Source organism: Leptidea sinapis, chromosome 13, assembly GCF_905404315.1.
Source record: "Leptidea sinapis chromosome 13, ilLepSina1.1, whole genome shotgun sequence".
NCBI classification, from domain to species: Eukaryota; Metazoa; Arthropoda; class Insecta; order Lepidoptera; family Pieridae; genus Leptidea; species Leptidea sinapis.
Window position 1 is genome coordinate 5,617,107 of NC_066277.1, and position 18,789 is coordinate 5,635,895.

At 34.8% G+C, this 18,789-nt stretch overlaps 4 protein-coding genes across 4 annotated transcripts in view; 2 read left to right on the forward strand and 2 right to left on the reverse strand.

Moving 5' to 3' along the window:
- Nucleotides 1-6,205: 6,205 nt before the first annotated feature.
- LOC126967685 (protein AF-9) lies at nucleotides 6,206-9,566 on the reverse strand. The gene is made up of 3 exons (XM_050812266.1): nucleotides 9,398-9,566; nucleotides 9,081-9,271; nucleotides 6,206-8,932 (listed from the first exon to the last, which is right to left on the reverse strand). The coding sequence occupies exons 2-3, from the start codon at nucleotides 9,262-9,264 to the stop codon at nucleotides 6,894-6,896; spliced, it is 2,223 nt and encodes a 740-aa protein (XP_050668223.1). The 5' UTR covers nucleotides 9,265-9,271; nucleotides 9,398-9,566; the 3' UTR covers nucleotides 6,206-6,893.
- A 2,150-nt stretch (nucleotides 9,567-11,716) lies between these two features.
- On the forward strand, nucleotides 11,717-12,273 carry LOC126967687 (39S ribosomal protein L34, mitochondrial). Its single transcript, XM_050812268.1, has 2 exons — nucleotides 11,717-11,889; nucleotides 11,973-12,273. The coding sequence occupies exons 1-2, from the start codon at nucleotides 11,852-11,854 to the stop codon at nucleotides 12,199-12,201; spliced, it is 267 nt and encodes an 88-aa protein (XP_050668225.1). The 5' UTR covers nucleotides 11,717-11,851; the 3' UTR covers nucleotides 12,202-12,273.
- LOC126967686 (mitochondrial outer membrane protein SLC25A46) lies at nucleotides 12,260-16,079 on the reverse strand. Its single transcript, XM_050812267.1, has 7 exons — nucleotides 15,700-16,079; nucleotides 14,319-14,416; nucleotides 13,990-14,168; nucleotides 13,602-13,658; nucleotides 13,320-13,535; nucleotides 12,974-13,181; nucleotides 12,260-12,776 (listed from the first exon to the last, which is right to left on the reverse strand). Exons 1-7 carry the CDS (start codon nucleotides 15,875-15,877, stop codon nucleotides 12,489-12,491), a joined length of 1,224 nt encoding a protein of 407 aa, XP_050668224.1. The 5' UTR covers nucleotides 15,878-16,079; the 3' UTR covers nucleotides 12,260-12,488.
- Nucleotides 16,080-16,851: 772 nt separating this feature from the next.
- LOC126967514 (uncharacterized) overlaps nucleotides 16,852-18,789 on the forward strand; it is a 38,584-nt gene continuing 36,646 nt past the window's right edge. Inside the window, exons 1-2 of the mRNA XM_050812005.1 lie at nucleotides 16,852-17,081; nucleotides 17,183-17,331. Coding sequence (XP_050667962.1) covers nucleotides 17,039-17,081; nucleotides 17,183-17,331 — 192 coding nt within the window. The 5' untranslated portion in view covers nucleotides 16,852-17,038. The remainder of the gene's footprint in view (nucleotides 17,082-17,182; nucleotides 17,332-18,789) is intronic.

The window sequence follows — 18,789 nt, forward strand, 5'->3', positions numbered from 1 at the left end:
ACATCTCCATGGTCTCTATATACATCCCTCAACCTCATTCAACTATGATTGCAGACATCCTCCATTTAATCTCGTCTATTCCCTCTCCTATGATTCTAATGGGAGATTTTAATGCACATCACATGTCTTGGGGCTCTAGCACTACTGATTATTTTTCTCTTTCCCTTCTTGATATTTTTGATGAATGTAATCTCTGCATAATAAATGATGGCTCTCCAACCCGCAGGGTTGCTCCTTCTCAAAATCCAAAAAGTGCGCTTGACCTGACCCTATGTTCTCCTTGTCTTGCTTCTCTTATTTCTTGGAACATCCTTCAAAATTCCAATGGCAGTGATCACTATCCTATTATCATTTCATTACCTGATAAAGTAATCCCTGCTCAAAATTTTTCCCCTTCTCTCAAATACAGATTAACAAATGCTAATTGGCAGCAATTTTCCACTTGCCTTGATGAAAAAATTTTAAGCTTTCCCAATCCTAACCATTCAAATGCTGTTGAAAATTATAATAAATTAGCAGAGGCCATGATATTTAGTCCTGACCAAAATTTTCCCATAAAAAAACCATCCAATAGTAAAATTTCAACTCCTTGGTGGGATTCAGATTGCACCAAGGCTGCTAAGGATAGAAAATTAGCCGAAAAAACATATAATAGGAGTATGACTTTGACTTACTTCATTAATTATAAAAAAGCTGCTGCCAAGGCCACTAATTTATTTGCCAAAAAGAAAAAACAAGGTTGGATCAATTTTTGCCAGAGCTAATCTCCCTGTACTCCATCTACAATTGTATGGAAACAAGTTAAAAAATTTAGGGGTTCTTACAATCCTTCGGAGCATGACTCAAGTGTAGATCCATCTGTATGGCTTGAATCCTTTGCAGATAGGTTGTCACCCCCTTCAGTCCCTAATGAAGACCATCTCCCTTCACCTCCAATCCCTCTCTCATCAACTCATAGTTTAGACTCCCCTTTCTCTTTTTCAGAACTCCTTCTGGCATTGGATGGCTTAGTTGACACTTCTCCCGGGGCCGATGGCATCCCCTATTCTTTCCTTAAACAATCTTCAATCAGATCCCAAGAATATTATCTCAAAATTATCAATAACCTATTTGATGTCGGTGCCATACCTCCATCTTGGAAAAATCAAGTGATCATTTCTATACTCAAACCAGGTCAGAGTCCATCTAAAGCCACCAGTTATAGACCTATTGCCCTATCATCTGCTCTTGCAAAAATATGTGAACATATGATCAAACATCGACTTGAGTGGTTTGTTGAATACAATAACCTCATTTCCGATTCCCAGTTTGGATTCAGAAAGGGGAAGAGCTCATTAGATAGCTTGGGTATCCTTACCACTGATATAAGATTAGCCCTTTTCCAAAAAGAACCTCTTTTGGCAGTTTTTCTAGATATAGAATCCGCATATGATAACGTGTCTCTTCCTCTGCTCAGGAGCAAACTCATTCAGCTGAGTATTCCAGCGAAGTTAACTCGATTCATATGCAATATGCTAATGGAGCGAACAATTACCATTAAAGGCCCATCCTCATACCTACCTCCTAAAACAGTTTGGAAAGGTTTACCTCAAGGTTCTGTTCTCAGTCCTTTACTATACAACCTGTATACCTCTGATATTTCTAGCACAGTTACCCCCTTTTGCCAAATCTTGCAATATGCAGATGATATTGTTCTATATACTTCTGATAAGTCTATACAGGCTTCTTCTAATCGTTTGAGTCATGCTCTAGAATATCTCTCATCATACCTCTTGCAACATGGGCTAACACTATCACCTTCCAAAAGTAGGGTAGTTTTATTCACCAACAAAAGACGTCTCCCTGTAATCAAAGTCAAAATTTACAATATTGAAGTTCCTTTTGTCGATAATGTTAAGTTCTTGGGTGTATGGTTGGATCAAAAATTGACAGGTGTAAAGCACTTTAACTACATCTCCCAAAAGTGTGAAAAAAATATTAATATCCTTCGCTCATTATCTGGCGTTTGGTGGGGGGCTCACCCCTTCACCCAAAGATTGCTATACAATGCCATAATTCGTAGCCACATGGATTATGGTACGTTACTTTTGGTTCCAGGCAATGTTTTGCCAGGCAGGTTTAGATAAGTTAGACAAATTACAGGCAAAATGTTTGCGCATTATATTAGGAGCTATGAAATCTAGTCCTATTAATGCTATGCAGGTCGAGTGTGTAGAACCTCCCCTCTCGCTTCGTCGACAGTTCCTCGCTAATAAACTGTTTTTTAAATTTGCGGAATTCCGGGATCACCCTTTGCTGCATAAATTAGATCAATTAGTTGGCCTATACAACAATAACCAAATTTCTCAAGATAAGAGATCATTTCTTGCCCATAGTTACCTATTGTACTCTCAACTCCCTAACCCCTTTTTTCAACTTTCGAAATTACCGCTATTCTCAATGCCTTTCAATGCACTCACCTTCCAACCCTTAATAATTTTAGATCTGGGCATTAATAAGTTCACCATAGAAGCTAACAAAACATTTTCTCATGTTATGCATTCAGATTTCCAAAATTGGCATAAGATTTTCACTGATGCTTCTAAAATACACATGAGCCCAGTTGGTGTTGCAGTATGGATCCCCTCCACAAGAATTGTATTAAGTTATAGCTGCCCAACTGTCACTTCGGTATTCACAGGGGAAGCAATTGCTATACTTGAAGCTATTTTATTTATTAAGTCCCATGGCCTAAACAATTCTATTATATTATCAGACTCCAAAAGCTGCCTTCAATCCATCCTCTCAAATCCATTTCGCTCAAAAAGTAGGTTTCCAATTATACTTAAGATAAGAGAAAACTTGAAAGAGTGCTATGATCTCAACATCAACATAGTTCTAGCATGGATACCAGGCCATGCAGGTATAATCGGCAATGAAAATGCTGATGCTTGTGCCAGGTCAGCTGCTCATACAGGTTCCCAACAACATTCTCAAATCTTCTCTCATGACTTGTGCTCCACTTTGAAAATAAATATGTTTGAGAGGTGGTCAAACATCTGGCAGGTTTCCAAAACTGCTAAAGGCGTCTTTTATGGTGATATACAACCTGTAATCCCTTTAAAACCGTGGTTCTCGAAATTTAGATTCCCCAATAAATCAATAATATCAACAGTTTGCCGGTTACGCTTAAACCTTGTGTGTTTTCTACCGCATCTATCACGGGGAGTGTTCCGAAGAGCTGTTCAACCTGATTCCTGCCGCCGAATTCCACCTTCGCACGACACGCCACAAGTTAGGATTTCATCCCCACCATCTGGATGTGTGGCGGTACTCCACAGTGCGGTTTTCAAGGAGCTTTCCCCCTCGTACTACAAAGCTGTGGAATGAGCTTCCTTGTGCGGTGTTTCCGGGACGATACGACATGGGTACCTTCAAGAAAAGCGCGTACACCTTCCTTAAAGGCCGGCAACGCTCTTGTGATTCCTCTGGTGTTGCAGGAGAGTGTGGGCGGCGGTGATCACTTAACACCAGGTGACCCGTACGCTCGTTTGTCCTCCTATTCCATAAAAAAAAAAAAAAAAACACTCTTGCACTCCAGTATTCCAGTAGAGACCATTCTCTATGTGAATGTGGACTTGATGAGGGAAATGTAGACCATTTATTCTTTAATTGCCCTATAATGAAGTCTTCCTTGTACAACTTTATACCTCCTGAAATCCCCCGCCCCACCTTCATGAAATGCCTCCTCACCTTTGTTTTCACTCCTTTTGTAAATACTTTATGTAAATATATTAAACAGAATAATATTAAGTTATAACTAACACAATAAAAGTTTTATATAAGTAATATTATCAGTGTTTATCCATTATAATCTAACAGCATGTATATTTGTTTCAGGTATAATAAGAAAATAAATCTGTTTTGATTCTGGGCACCGGTCATTACTATAATCACTTATAAATTCGTTTACACCGATCAAATGACACACTCTAAGCTTGTTGGTCTACTGAAACGTGACATTGGCGAGTTGTGGTGCCCCATCCACAGAAGCCACTAGAAAGAATAGAATAGACACTGAAATAGTGTTTACATTGCTGCCTATTGACCAATAAAATTTTAAAAACTGGAGTAAACGCAGAAATGTATAGACATAGATGTTGAAGCTTATTATGATGTCATTTGTGGCATGTGCCATATTTCGGCTCTGATTTTGTATGAGGTGCATTGCCTATATGTATAAAACTTCATTGACTCAAACGGCAAACCTAGTAAATCTATCTTCTATGTCAGAAAAACATTTTTCCAATTCCGTATAGTTACTTATTTTTAATAATTTGAAAGCCGTTCGTACACGCTTGAATATCTTGAAGGGTATTTATGTCCAATTTCATTGAAGTCTCATTTTTTCATTGAAGTCTGATGGAAAATCTCGTATTTCTTTTAGGACAGCTGTAAAACCTACCTCCATGTGGTTCGTGGATACGTGCGTAGTAGTTGGGTTGGACACAGAATTTTCTCGGAATTTATGCGTCCGCATCGGTAGGCATTATGAAGAGATTTGCAACACACTGAACACAAAATTACATAAGTTAGTTGTTGTGATTTGACACAGCGACGATTCAATATTTTACGTGATTACTTACTTGATTGTCGTTCATGTAGCGTCCGTTGCAGGGTTGCCAACCACGTACCTACACACTGTTTTTCGTAACAGTAACGGTTACAGTTACGTGCAATGTGGTTCAGAAAAGACTACGTTGTAAGCGCGGCTCGCTGCCAACCGAACGGGTAACGCTAGCAGCAGGTTAGCGAACCACGCACACACTATGTTTTTTGGTTACAGTGCATGCACCGGTTACGGTTACAGCTCGCTAACGAGTACCCGGCTTTAAGAGATCATTTCGATGTAGATAGGTACCGAAGTAAATATTCATGCTTAAATTAATTGTGTGTTAGGTTGCTTCGTTAACATGATGGTCGTCATTACGGTCACAATTAGTAATAGCATCCAAAAAATTAATTTACTTTTTAACTATAACAGGTCGACCTGGCACCATAAGAAGCACCCATTCACGAGTTGACGCATGGACCAGCCATCGTTTTTTATCCAGCCATTTTTGGTAAAGCTCTCCTGCTTACTTAGATTATTGATCTGTAATTAAACAAACGGCTATTAAGGGCCATAATTAAGAGCTACTATAAAAGCTAGGCTTTGATTAGAACGTACATAATAATTCAAAAATGTTTTATGCTGTATTTCAGTAGTAGTAACCTTTACCATACATTTTTAAAAACTTTTCAATTATTCTTATACTTAATCGAAACACGCGTTTTGCTCATTTTCTGATAATTACAACATGCCAACATATTTTAGTACATCTGGGTATGTTGTTATCATATGATTGTTTAAATAATACATTTTGACCGAGTAGAGAACCTCCATTCACAAATGGCAATGGTAGTGGAGTGTGGCTTTTACAATCCTGCTTCAGTTCATGTGCACTTGTCCAGTAGGTTGTCTTTTGATAACCAACACTGTTATTTTTTTATGGAAGAGAGGACAAGCGAGCGAGGGGCACGTGATGTTAAGTGATCACCGCCGATCTCATTCTCCTGCAATACCAGAGGAATCACAAGCGAGTCGTCCTAGAAACACCGCACAAGGAAGCTCTGTCCACAGCTTGGTCGATTGTGGAAGAAACTTCCTTGAAAACCGCACTGTGGACGATAACCACACATCCATATGGGGATGATATCTTAATTAGTGGCGTTCGAAAGTGGGATTCGGCGGCAGGAATCATGTCAAACAGCTCTTCGGAACACTCCCCATGTTAGATGTGATAGAAGACACACAATGAAGCGACGCCCCTACGCAACACCAAGTGATCCAGTCATTCACAGAGCACTGGGTCCCCAACAATTTGAGCTGCTCTGCGTTGCACGCAGTCCAAAGGATCGAGCTTATACTGGGGTGCACCAGAGATGACAGCAATACTCCATATGTGGCCGGACCTGCGCTTTGTAAGAGTGCTAGAATGTGGGCCGGCTTGAAGTTTGACGTGCTCTTTTAAGGACGCCCAGCTTCTTCAAAGCCAATTTGACTTTGTCCTCCAGATGGCCACGGAATTTGCAATCGCTCGAGATTTATGAAGAAACTTGATCTTGTTGAGCAACAAAAAAAAAATTATAGACAACTATATATTTTTTAAATAAAACTAAAATAAAGATAAATAAAATAATTTACGTAACAAATACATAGTGAGCAACTTAAATAAATTATGCAACAAATCACAATTACTTACATAGAGATGTGATGTAAATTGAGAAGTATCAAAATAAATAACAGTGCCAGATTGTTGCTACTATTAAATATATTAGAAAACCTAGTAAAATGCGTTAAAATTTGTGTACGAATAAAATCTTTCTGCTAAAACTATGATTGAAACCACACATTAATACAGCCCACCAGATATCTTACAACCTTGAATGATCACTATAGTTATCGCCAAAGTTTGCGGGACACAGATGTATCTCAACATGACACACCATTTGGCTGTGTGCCAAAAACTTTGACAACAACTATAGATATATTCCTTAATATATTATTATGTATACAATACTGTACAAAATATACAATAGGCTTTTCTAGTATAAATTCAACAGTCTTATACATTTTTACATTACATGCCTACAATATTGCACATATAACTTCTTTAGAATAATCACAAACTTTAAGTGTAATTTGTATATTATATATGAGATTATTTGTAACTTATTCTCTATTTTACAAATATATTATATTGATATAACTCAATATCAGTGATTATACTATATTGCTGTTCACAACTCTTAAATATCTGTACAAATTATATATACATTATTATTTTCACAACAATACTATGTATGAGTAGTTAGCATCCCACTAATTGAATCAACTGTTGCACTGTAGATCGATCCAACAGACATAAATCAAAGTCAAATGTTTGAGTGGTCACCTCATACTTCCCTGTTTCTGCTATTAGGTTTACTACCCTCTCGAGATCTTCATTGCTTTTTATCATCATTATTCGTTGCTGCAGACCCCTCAATTGAACCATATAATCAGGGGATAAGTCACCAGGCTCTGCATCCTCACCGAGACTGCTTGAAACACCATTGTCTTGTACTTTGGTTTCCATTGTTAAAGATGTACTACTTTCTCCCCTTTCAATGTCTTGACTAGAAGGACCAGAATCAGCCGGCTTGGCAACTTTGCGATTTGCATTTTCTTCTTCTGCAGCCTTTCGTTTTCTTCTTTTCTCCTCCTTCTTTGATGATTTATCTTTGTGTTTTTTTGGTTTTGGCTGTGTAGGGGGAGCTGCCTGAACAGATTCTGGGATTAATTCAGGTTTATTTGGCTCCGGTTCTTGCTCTGGCTCAGGTTCAGGAGATGGTTCCCGCTTTACAACTGTCTCAGGTGATGGATGTTCAATTTTCATCTTAACATCATCATCTTCCTCATCATCATTAATAATAGATGCTTCAGATTCAGAGTGACTACTGGTAATATCTTCAGTTTCTATTAGGATTGGTTTTGTCAACCCACTCTTTGAGCTACACTGTGATGCTGTATCAATTGATATTGGAGAGGCAAGTTCTGGTTTTGCTATTGGTGTTTCTCTATGTTCAATGGCTTCAGGTTTTGTTTCTTGTACTAATTCTCTAGTTTTTTCATGTTTGTGTTTCTTTTCTTTATTAGACTCTTTGTGCTTTTCTTTAGACTCATCACGCTTTTTGTCCTTTTTCTTATGCTTATGTTTTTTTTCTGAGTCTCCTTTCTCTTTTGTTTTATAAGTGTCCATACGTTCATCTCGATCTGGTGGGGGTGTTTTCTTGAGGTTTTCAATGGAAAATTTATTTAATGCCTTTTCTGGTTTTAGTGGTTTATCTTTCACAGGTGATTCCTTTGTTTCCTTCTCTCTAAGAACCTCTCTAGACTTTTCTTTGGGTGGTTCTGGAGGAGCTTCTTTAGTTTTATGGCTTTCTTTTTTATGTTCCTTTTTTTCTTTCCTTTCTTTGTCGCGGTCATGACTTTTTTTCTCTTTTTTCTTCTTTTCTTTAGCCTCTTTTTCTGGTTTCATATCAGGTGGCCGTTCTTCTTTTGTTTTTTTTTGTTCAAAATTTTCCATGCCATACTTAGGAGCTTTGTATTCTTCTTTAATACTTGATGCACTAGTAGAACGTGATATAGGGCTAGGAATTTTACGACTTGGGCTAGAGCATCTTTTCTTGGGTGGTTCGGTTGATGGTGGTCTTTCATTTAATCTTTTACTAGGTTTGTCCTTATTCTTTTCCTGGTCTTTGTTATGGTTTTTAACTTTTTCCATTTTTTGTTTTTCTCTTTCTTCTTTATTTTTAACTTTATCCTGTTTTGCTTCTTTGTGTTCATGTTTTGATTTCTTTTCTGAACTTGTTCTTTCTTTGTCTTTCTTTTCCGACTTAACTGGTGGTAAACTTTTCTCAATTTTCTTTGGATCAGGTGAAACTTTTGATGGTTTTTGTATAGGTGCTCCAAAAAGTGTTTCAAAGCTGCTTGTTCTGAGAGGAATCTCTTCCTTGTATTCTTTTGCTTTCATTTTTTTTGTATTTTCGGAAGAATGTTTTGGCTTACTAACTAGCTGCTGTTTTTCATCTGTGAAGGAATCTCGGCTTCTACTTTCTTGATCTGGATTAGTATAAAATGCATTATTTATAACAGGTATGCCACCACCCTTCAACAACTTTCTTCTAAATTCATCATTAGGATTCTGGAAAATATAGCGGTCCTTAAGGCATCCACACTGTTGCAGTGTTAAATCATATGAAAATTTTATTTTCTTCGGTTCATCCTTATTTTTTAAGTAAATCTCTATTGGCAAAAAGAACCCAGCATAACCTGACTCTTTTATCGTGAATGGGGGCTCCTTAACAACTGAAAGTAAAAAAAGATTAATTAAAATAAATAAATGATAAGGAAGATTGATACCTAATATCAAAATCAGCGATGATGATTGCGAATTTTTTCAGATAGTCTTCGTAAAATAAATATTATACAGAAGAGTGGACAGCTAAAATATTACCTCTTCTTGGCTTTGGAAACGTTTCGTGAAGATGGAACACCACTTTGTCAACAAAATGACTTATTTCAGCACCCTCTTGACCGCGGACGAAAACTTCCCAATCGTGAGTGAACCCCTTTGGAGTTGTTTTCGCTCTCATTGACGCCTCGTGACCAATTTCAAAATTAACTTTGATCGAAGACATTCTTTTACTGAAATAAGAAACACAAGAAAACTTATTTTTATCCTCGAATGTAACTTAATCTCAGGCGTCGAAACTATACACTAAACAATAATGACAATATAACAAACAAGAAAAAAATAAACAATTGTCATACCTTTAATTTAACCAACCACATAAAATTCTTATCAAGCATTATCTACAGACACCAAGTTAGTGTTTTATCCGCACCAAATTATTTAGCTATTATTAAAAGAAAATATTATTTTAGCGCCCTTGTTATTTTTGTCCGCCATATTAATTTCATATTGTTTTTTTTTTAATTTATTCATTGGCACGGGATGCAAAATGCAAATACATTGGCATTTAGCCATTCACCAAAGAGAATTTAAACACTAAGGGTATGTTCCGATATGCGACCACTGTACAGTGTGACGTCAATTTAGTATACTGTGAAGCCGTTCCTTTATAGCCAGTTATACTGCTTACTATTTAAAACGGAACGCAATCCCGTATACTGTCAGCCGCATTTTTTGACACAGCGTTCAAATGAGTGTATTAAAGTTTTCTAGTTCATTTAAAAAAAACTGTTGTTGGAGTACTGTCAAATAAAAAATATTTGGGATTAAACTGTAGGTATTGTGTAAAACGTTAGGCAATCGAGTGGTTTTGACTGATCACGTGATCAAAGTACTGCGAGTACCTTACCTCGAAAACGCTAGTGCTCACAGTAGAATATGGCAGCAATTTATGACGTCATATATTTCCCTAGTGTACTGCAGCAGTATACTGCCAGTACATAAAATGTACAAAACGAAATTTTCTACAGTGATAGTACTGAGCAGTGCTCGCAGAGCATATCGGAACATACCCATATGTTACCTTTCACTGTACCAGAGTTGCCTAGATTTAAAAAAAATATTTCAGAATTTATTGTTTTTAAAATTATTTATTGACCCGCGATGCGAATACATTGGCATTTCACTGTTACCTAAAAGAAATGTTTTGATATTAGTCACGACCCTCAGTAATGAGGAAAACGACGCGAGGAGGAGGAGCTTTGATTTAAGACACTGTACAAATGACTTGAGTTTGTTCATTCAACAATTATATCGCCCAATTCATTATAGCGCCCAATAGCAGTATCACCTATCATCGCAAAATTTGCTGAGAATTTGGTAAAAAATCGTCTTGAATGGATTATTGAAAATCGTGGAATACTACCCGAATCACAGTTTGGATTCAGGAAAGGTAGGAGCACTTTGGATAGTGTGGGTACTTCTACGACAAATATGCTATTGGCTTTTACACATCATGAATCAGCTATTGCAGTCTTTTTAGACTTGCAATCAGCTTATGATAATGTCAATCTCCATGTTCTTCAACATAAAATGGAATAAACTTGCAATTCCGGATATTTTAACTAACTTTATTATAAAACTTCTGTCAGGTAGAACAACACAAGTTCACTTCCAGGATCTGTACTCAGTCCGATACTTTTTAACCTATATACTCATAATTTGGAATCTTCACTTCCGAACTCTATTAACATGCTTCAATAACCTGATGATTTAGTATTATATGCCATGGGTAACACATTTAGTTAATTATTTAGCCGGATATCAAATTCCTTAGATTGTGTAAAATTTTGGATTGATGAAAATGGTCTCAGCTTTTCACCTCTTAAGAGTTCGGTAGTTATCTTAACGCTACAACGTTTACATCTTCCAATTTCCATATTTTACGATAATCGTCGAATTCCAACTAATCACCATGTCAAGTTTTTGGGAGTCGTTTTAGATTCAAAACTGACAGGTATGGCTCATTGTGAATACGTAGTTACTAAATGTGAAAAGCTTTAATGAGATGCCACTCTGGTGTTTGGTGTGGTGCACATCCGTTTTTCCGGAAGCTACTGTACAATGCTTCCTGTTATATTGCCTTGTAATTTAGCAGGTCTAAGAAAACTATATTCCTGACGACCTGTATAGCCGAGTGGTTAGCGATCCTACCTACTAAGCTAGAGGTCCCGGGTTCGAATCCCGGTAGGTGCAAGCATTTATATGATGAATATGGATGTTTGTTTCCGAGACATGGATGTTTAAATGTATTTATGTTAATATGTATGTTTATATGAATTTATGTATGTTTAAGTAATTATATTGTATTAAATATATCGTTGTCTTGTAACCCATAACACAGGCTATATATGCTTAACTTGGGGCAAGATAATTTGTGTAAAAAGTATGTCAATATTATTATTATTATCTTATTATTTGAGGTAAAAATCGATTCTCTACCCGACACATCTCCAAAGCTTGGTTTATTTAACTGTAAATATGAAGCATTATCTACCTTTACGACAGTTCAAAGCACTAGAATGTGTTTTACTTTGTAAACATAAGAATAGTTTAACACTATTATAATATGTCAAACCGGCAATCATAGCGTGCCGCAAGTAGACGTAGTATTTACATTTTATATTCTCTTTGGTGGTCCCGAGTTAAGTCGACGGACATAATATTAATTTATTATAGCTTTGGCATAATAAAGATAAAAGTTAAAACAAATTACTCGTTTTACGGATAATTATAAAGGACGTATAACGACAATGTCTTCGCTGATTTTTTCTGTTTTTAACCAACTTAGGTATATAACCTACAATAGCTAAGGTAACATTAGCACAATGTAATTAGGTGTACAAAAACCTATATTTCCTTTTTATATTTCAGACAGAGTGTTGGTACAGCAAAGATAGGGATGCAAACATGTTCTTCGTTGGTGAAGCCAGATTCGTGTATATTATCATCTGTTAGAACTAAAGTTCGTTGTTACTTTCCACGACCAAACGAAGTTAAAAGAATTCGTCGTCATGGGTGGGAACATAGAATTTCCACACCTAACGGCAGAAGAATTATAATGCGGCGGTTACTGAAAGGTCGATTTGTGCTCTCACATTAGATCATTCATTGAGAATAATATATACAGTGTTTAAGTAGGTATGTAATAAAACAATAAATTTGATTTTATGAAGATTCGTTTTACTATTGTACTTTGATAATATTTTTGACATTTTACTTACAACTAGATACAAATAGCAAATTATTGTTAAATAAAAGTTTTATCAATTAAAGATTTTTAACAAAAAGCCTATACAATATTTTCACAATAAAATAAATATAAGAACAATTTTATTGTTAATGTAAGGCAAATAAAATTTATTTGTTATAATTATTTTGCTATAACTTCTAATTAAAAAGATATTTTTGCTGATTCAGAACAGACTCATCTGAATTTGTAGGTGAATTTGCTGGTTTCAATAAATTTGTCATTTCCGAGACTACAAGTGTTGTTAATTTTATTATAGCTAGATGAGCTGCCAGCTGAAGAACCAGTGCTCCAAAACCCTTATATAGCCCACCAACTCCTTCCTTAGCGATTGTAGAGTTGTAACAATCAAAAAAGCCTTGGTATCCAGTTAAAATAGGTGTGACAGATGTGCCTGTATCTAGATTGTCAATAATCGTTCTGGTACCCTAAAAATTTCAAATTAAAATAAGTTTAAGTACATTGCTGAAGGTTAAATAACACTTAAGAAATAACAAGCTTTTAAGATTAATATAATTATTATTGATTTTTTCTACAAAGAAAAAACATAATTACCTATGAGAACAAAAAGTATGTAATGTCTCTGTAACCAGCTTAGTGTAAATTATTATTTAAACAAGAATACCTGTATGTGAAGGCGGTGAATAATTGTCTCTACTGGGTAAAAGATAATTTCCATTGTAATAAATGAAAATATATTTGCTTTTAAATTAATATCTTCAATTAATGGGTTTGAGGCATTTTTTGAGTTAATATTGTAGGAGTCACTCAGCTCATGCCTGTGCCGTTGTTTGAATCTCAGGACTCTTACTGTTATTCCCTTAAGGATTAATCTGAAAAATAAAACACTTAATGTTAACATTCAACAGAAAATTGAATTACATCTCTAGTTTAAAAAACCTGAATTTCTATTTAAGAAAACATTGTTACTAAATATGTCAACATAATAACTAAATATTTGTCACACTTACTGTGCAAGGTACTTAGTGATCCCAAATGTTGCTGTTGGTAGGACAATGGCCCATATTGGAAGCATTCTACCTCGACTGGGTGAGCCCCACTCTAATATGCGCATAAATCCATCTCTGAACACATCAAGAAGTGCTGGCTTATCACTAGCAATATCACTTTGGACTGTTTCCACTAAACTAGCTGAGTAGAATGGTGTTATTATGGCAATGCTAATACTGAAATATTATTATTTTCATTAGTAAATTACATTTTGAAATATAATTTATAAATGTCATATTTACCATTTCAATGTTATGTGCTGCATGTATTGTAGAATGGAGCCACACTGTTTGAATTCCCTAAAATAAGTTTTAAAAAAATAATTAAAACAATTTATAACAATACTACCTACTATTACCTACAAAACACAGAACCTCAGATCTCATACCCTAGTACATAAAACTGACAAATTTTATTTCATTATATTAAACATGATCGGACTGTATGTTTACACAGCTTTTGAAATGTCTTCCTAGGGAACTTGAATTCAACAAATAACTTTTATTGAATTCAAGTTCCCTATAGGCTATGAAAAGTAAGGAGTGCTAATGAGGTTTTCTCACTTATAATTTTGATTCAACCTTTCAAAAATGGTGTAATAAAACAATGCTTTAACTTTGACGCACTTACTTTGGCCAACCAGTAACTTTTGATAAAACATCTTCAACCGCTAGATTCAAACCCTTGACTATGCATGTGGATCCAATACCTTTCCATAGAGTTGTAACTTCTTGCCTTCTGTGTAGACGAGCCACAACAGGCAGTAGTGTGTAGGGCACAATGTGATAATTTTTTAAGCAATTATGGACCTACACATTGAAAACCATTATTAATTATAATATTGTGTGTAGTTTAAAGTGAAATACTGCAATTTACAAATTGAAAAAAGTACAAAATCCATTGTTGATTCAAAAGGATGCAATGCCAATATTGAATTCTCATGTAGTCTTTACACTTACTTGACACTGTCTCCGTAAAACAATAAATGGATGACTCAATAGATTCTCAGTCAACAAGCTCGCCACACTTATAGCAGTTGTAATGTATGTATTGGGTTCTGTAACAATTGCTTACTTGAGGCACAAAAAAAGTACCTAATATATATATAACATAATTTAACATTTTGACAATTCATAAGAGTTATTTGAATGTTGTTTACAATCTTAGAAGTGATGCCAGGAAACAGGGAAGTATTTTTTTTATGGAACAAGTGGACAATTTTAGCATAGGCGTCACCTGGTGTCAAGTGATCACCACTCACACTGATCTCCTGCAATGCAAGAGGAATCACATAATTATTGCCAGGCTTTTAAAAGTGTGTGTACACCTTCCGTGCACACACTTTTTTTTAAGGTAATTTGTTATATCATTCTGGAAATACCTTGCAAGAAATTATTCATAACACAGTTTGAATTTATGTGACTTTATGAATTTCATATTAAAATGATATTTTTCTTATTTTTTTATAAAATACCAAGCAGTCCTTTGAAATCATTCATCATAACTATTGTAGTAGTTGCTCAATGGTCAGAGTAAGTTATGTTTATGGCTAAGAAGTATTAGATTATCCATGTCTTGTTTGCAAATGTTATTATTTGAATATGTTCTGTGTGGAATTATTAATTTAAAAAATGGTTTGTGCTTAAGAGTACCTCATAGAAATGAAAATGTCAAGGTTAATAAAATGCATAGCAAAACATTAACAGTTTATATATATATATATATATATATATATATATATATACTATCTACTCTATGTATCTATAAATATATACTCAAGAACCATAAGCCCAATTGAAATGAAAATTTTCACACATACATTTGCCACATTTAATGGCATGTGAAAACCAACTAATATGGTTACTCTGGTAGAGAAGGTTGCAGGTAATGGTAATAATATAAATAACATTGCTAACTTTTACTCTGTCTAGTATCTTTCCCTTAGTAGTGTAGTGAGTGACTACCCACATGAGTAAGGCTGCCATCTGTCCGGGTTTCCCCTGATTTGTCCTAGTTAGTATATGGGTGGGGTTCTTAAATAGTGTCAGGGTGAAACCTGGACTATATTTGTGTTAAGAGAATCTATTTAATTGAATAATTTGCATTAAATTAATCATATATGTACTTAAAAATTCAGCGCGACAAATCGCTTCATACACAGAGACGCCGGCTAAAATTCTGTATTTCACTCAAATGTGCAGGATTTTTGACTTTTTAGTCTGGGGTCCATATTTTATATCCATAGTTAAAATCAACATTTACATTTTACTGACCAATATTTATTGTTAATTTATATGTAGGTATATGCTTTGGGTAAATGAAAGTATCGAGAAATTGTACCTTCTTCAGATGTGTCATCCATGACTAGAGGAGGTCCTTGGTACTCCTCGTTTAAAGGAGTATGATATCCATATATTTGTTGATAGCGTGTGTCATATATATCGCTCGTTTCTTTGTTACGTTCCAACCTAAAGGGCCGTTTGTATGAAAAGGAACTATGATCGCCAAAACCGGCCATTGATTAATCTTTTCGAAATGAGAATATTCAGACAAGATTCACAGCATTATTAGACTATATTAAAAGAACTGACTATGTATTCACAAAGCAATGAGCATTAATTAATAACGTTTACGTATCTGATTTATATAAATTTTAAATTATTAAAAAAATAAAATAATTACGAATACATTACATCCAATAGCAAATGTCAATTCACATTTCACAATTGTCAAATGACAAGGCTCACAAATCATGAAGGGTGTGTTCCGATATACACTGCAAAGAGTATAATAATAATATATATATATATATGATACACTGCGAGCACAGTACAGTACTACAGTGTGACGTCAATTTAGTAGGTATACTGTGAAGCCGTTCCTTTTTTTTTTTTGTTTTCTTCTTTTGGCAGCCGTTCCTTTATAGCCAGTTATACTGGTTACTATTTAAAACGGAACGCAATCCAGTATACTGTCAGCGCAAACTTTTTGACGCAGCATTCAAATTTCAAATGAGTATATTAAAGTTTTCTAGTTCATTAAAAAAAAAAACTGTTGTTGGAGTTCTTTCAAATTAAAAATGTTTGGGATTAAACTGTAGGTATTTTTTATATAACGTTAGGCACTCGAGTAGTTTTGACTGATCACGTGATCAAAGTACTGCGAGTACCTTGCCTCGAAAACGCCAGTGCTCACAGTCGATTTATGACGTCATATATTTCCCTAGGGTACTGCGGCAGTACACTGTAGGCAGTCCATAACGGAACGAATTTTTCTACAGTGATAGCACTGTGCAGTGCTCGCAGTGCATATCGGAACATACCCGAAACCACCCAAGACCTAGGAGCAAAAGTAAATCTCCGTGTTTCTGTATAATTTAGTCTGTGGTGTATCTGTATTGTATGTACGCGTCCAAAGCCGTTAATAAATTTAAAAAAAGTATGTGTATGCTTGTCAAAGGGGTTGTCATTTGTCAATAAACGTTAAAAAAACATTAGATATTTGATCGATTTTTCCCGTTTCCACTTTCAGTTTTCTTTGTCAATTGAGTTGTAGTTTTCTGGATTTTACTCGTATCTAAAAACTTTCAAGCCGCTAGGCCATGGCTTCTATATGTTTAAAATCTAAGGCCTAAGAGGAGACCAGTAGCTTCAGCTATGATGTAGGAATAGATACCAATATGATAACTAAATTGGTGTTGTGTTTTGCGATACACTATATAAGTGAGTAATTAATTAAAAAAAATACATTAAATGTTATTTTCGTTCCCTCTTACCTTTTCCATGTAATATTGTAAACTTAAACATGCAATATAATACCATAGGTGTATCAGCACAAGACTGCACAGATTTACATGGGCGATCGGTTTCAAATGGTGTTCATTATATACCCGGACCAGATACCTGTACTCTATGCGTATGTGACAACGGACTGCCAAAAGTCTGCAAGGCTGTCTTATGTTCACCTCCTCAGGTATGTCATTTAAGAGGCATAAGGCAATTAAGCATATTCTGATATCTATACATAAAATAAAATCATAACAAAGTAAAAACTATACATTGAATATTATTTTGAAACAAACCGTTTCCAAAAAATTACTATATAGAGTTTTTGCAACAATATTAATAACAGGTTGGGACAACATATAGGCTATATAAATGCTTTATAGCTTCCAGTTAAGATTATCATATATATTTTCATAGTGTTACTAATTTCTAATATTTTATTTCTTGCTGTGGCTTTTTTAAATAAATATATTTAAAAAACTATTTGCATTTTATATCTTATTTATTCATTATTTATTTACCTACAAAATTATAATTGAATTACTAATTGGAAAATTATTTGAATAATTAATATTTAATTATTTACTGTGTTTGCTGATTTCTTCAAATCTTAAAAGTCAACCTTAGTTTGCTTAGTATATTATTTACTTGACACAACTTTTGTAAATTTGTGTACTTGACACAACTGTGATCATGGGTCACTTAATAATAAAAACTTTGAACACAAACGATAATATTTCTTATTAGTATTCATCACATTAATATTAATAACAATAGTTACCACTAAACTTCAAATCAAACTAAACAGGACACATACTCTGATGGATTGATTCTTTGGTGTTGTGTAGAGATGTTCTGCATTACAACAAAATGCGGTATTTAACCGCAACATTGACGTCTGGCAATCCACAACCGTGCATTTTTCAAGAAATTTTGTTGCCTTATACAGCCACTTTGTGGAATCAAATATCGGCTGCAGTTTTCTTGAACCAATATGACTTAGGGACCTTCAACAAAACTCATTTTAAAACCTATTTGGCGCTCTGGATGCATAATAGAAATGAAATAAAATAAATAATAATTAAATCCCATGCACAATTGTTATAGTTTTCTTCTACAGCATGAAAATATTGTAAAGTTATCTGCCACTTTATGGCTCATGCCATGAATCTATAGATTTGTTTAGTGACTGAGAATATGCCTCATTCCAGAAGAAAAATTGCTACATGATTGAGTGATGTTTAATGAAGACTAATTGAAATTTGGTTTCTTCACAGTAATCAGTCCATTTTTATTACTGCTGAACTACTTTGGTCAAACTAGTACCAAATTATGTATTTTAATTACTTTTGTTTAAATTAATAAACATAATACTTGCATTGCATTGAATTTTACTTGGTTCAGAGTTGAAGGAAAGTAAAAAATACAAGTTGCCCATGTACATGTGTGTTTCTGGTCTTTGAGATGGAAGTATGCTCTAGTCTTTAACATGTTTCATCAATATGTTGAGGCAACAATGTTCCACTGAAACACATGGTTGTGGATAGCCGGATATTAATGTGAATTAAAAAAATATCCCAAATTTGTTACCTTGAGAACCTTGGAAACTATATACATATTTATGAAATCACGATTTTAATCACAG

Coding starts and splice junctions, on each gene's coding strand:
- LOC126967685 (XM_050812266.1), bottom strand. CDS start 9,264: ATGTCTTCGATCAAAGTTAATTTTGAAATTGGTCACGAGGCGTCAATG. Junction 8,933..9,080: donor GTTTCCAAAGCCAAGAAGAG/GTAATATTTTAG, acceptor TTTTACTTTCAG/TTGTTAAGGAGCCCCCATTC.
- LOC126967687 (XM_050812268.1), top strand. CDS start 11,852: ATGTCTTCGCTGATTTTTTCTGTTTTTAACCAACTTAG. Junction 11,890..11,972: donor TCTGTTTTTAACCAACTTAG/GTATATAACCTA, acceptor TTTATATTTCAG/ACAGAGTGTTGGTACAGCAA.
- LOC126967686 (XM_050812267.1), bottom strand. CDS start 15,877: ATGGCCGGTTTTGGCGATCATAGTTCCTTTTCATACAAACGGCCCTTT. Junction 14,169..14,318: donor TTTTACGGAGACAGTGTCAA/GTAAGTGTAAAG, acceptor TTCAATGTGTAG/GTCCATAATTGCTTAAAAAA. Junction 13,182..13,319: donor ATCACTAAGTACCTTGCACA/GTAAGTGTGACA, acceptor TTTATTTTTCAG/ATTAATCCTTAAGGGAATAA.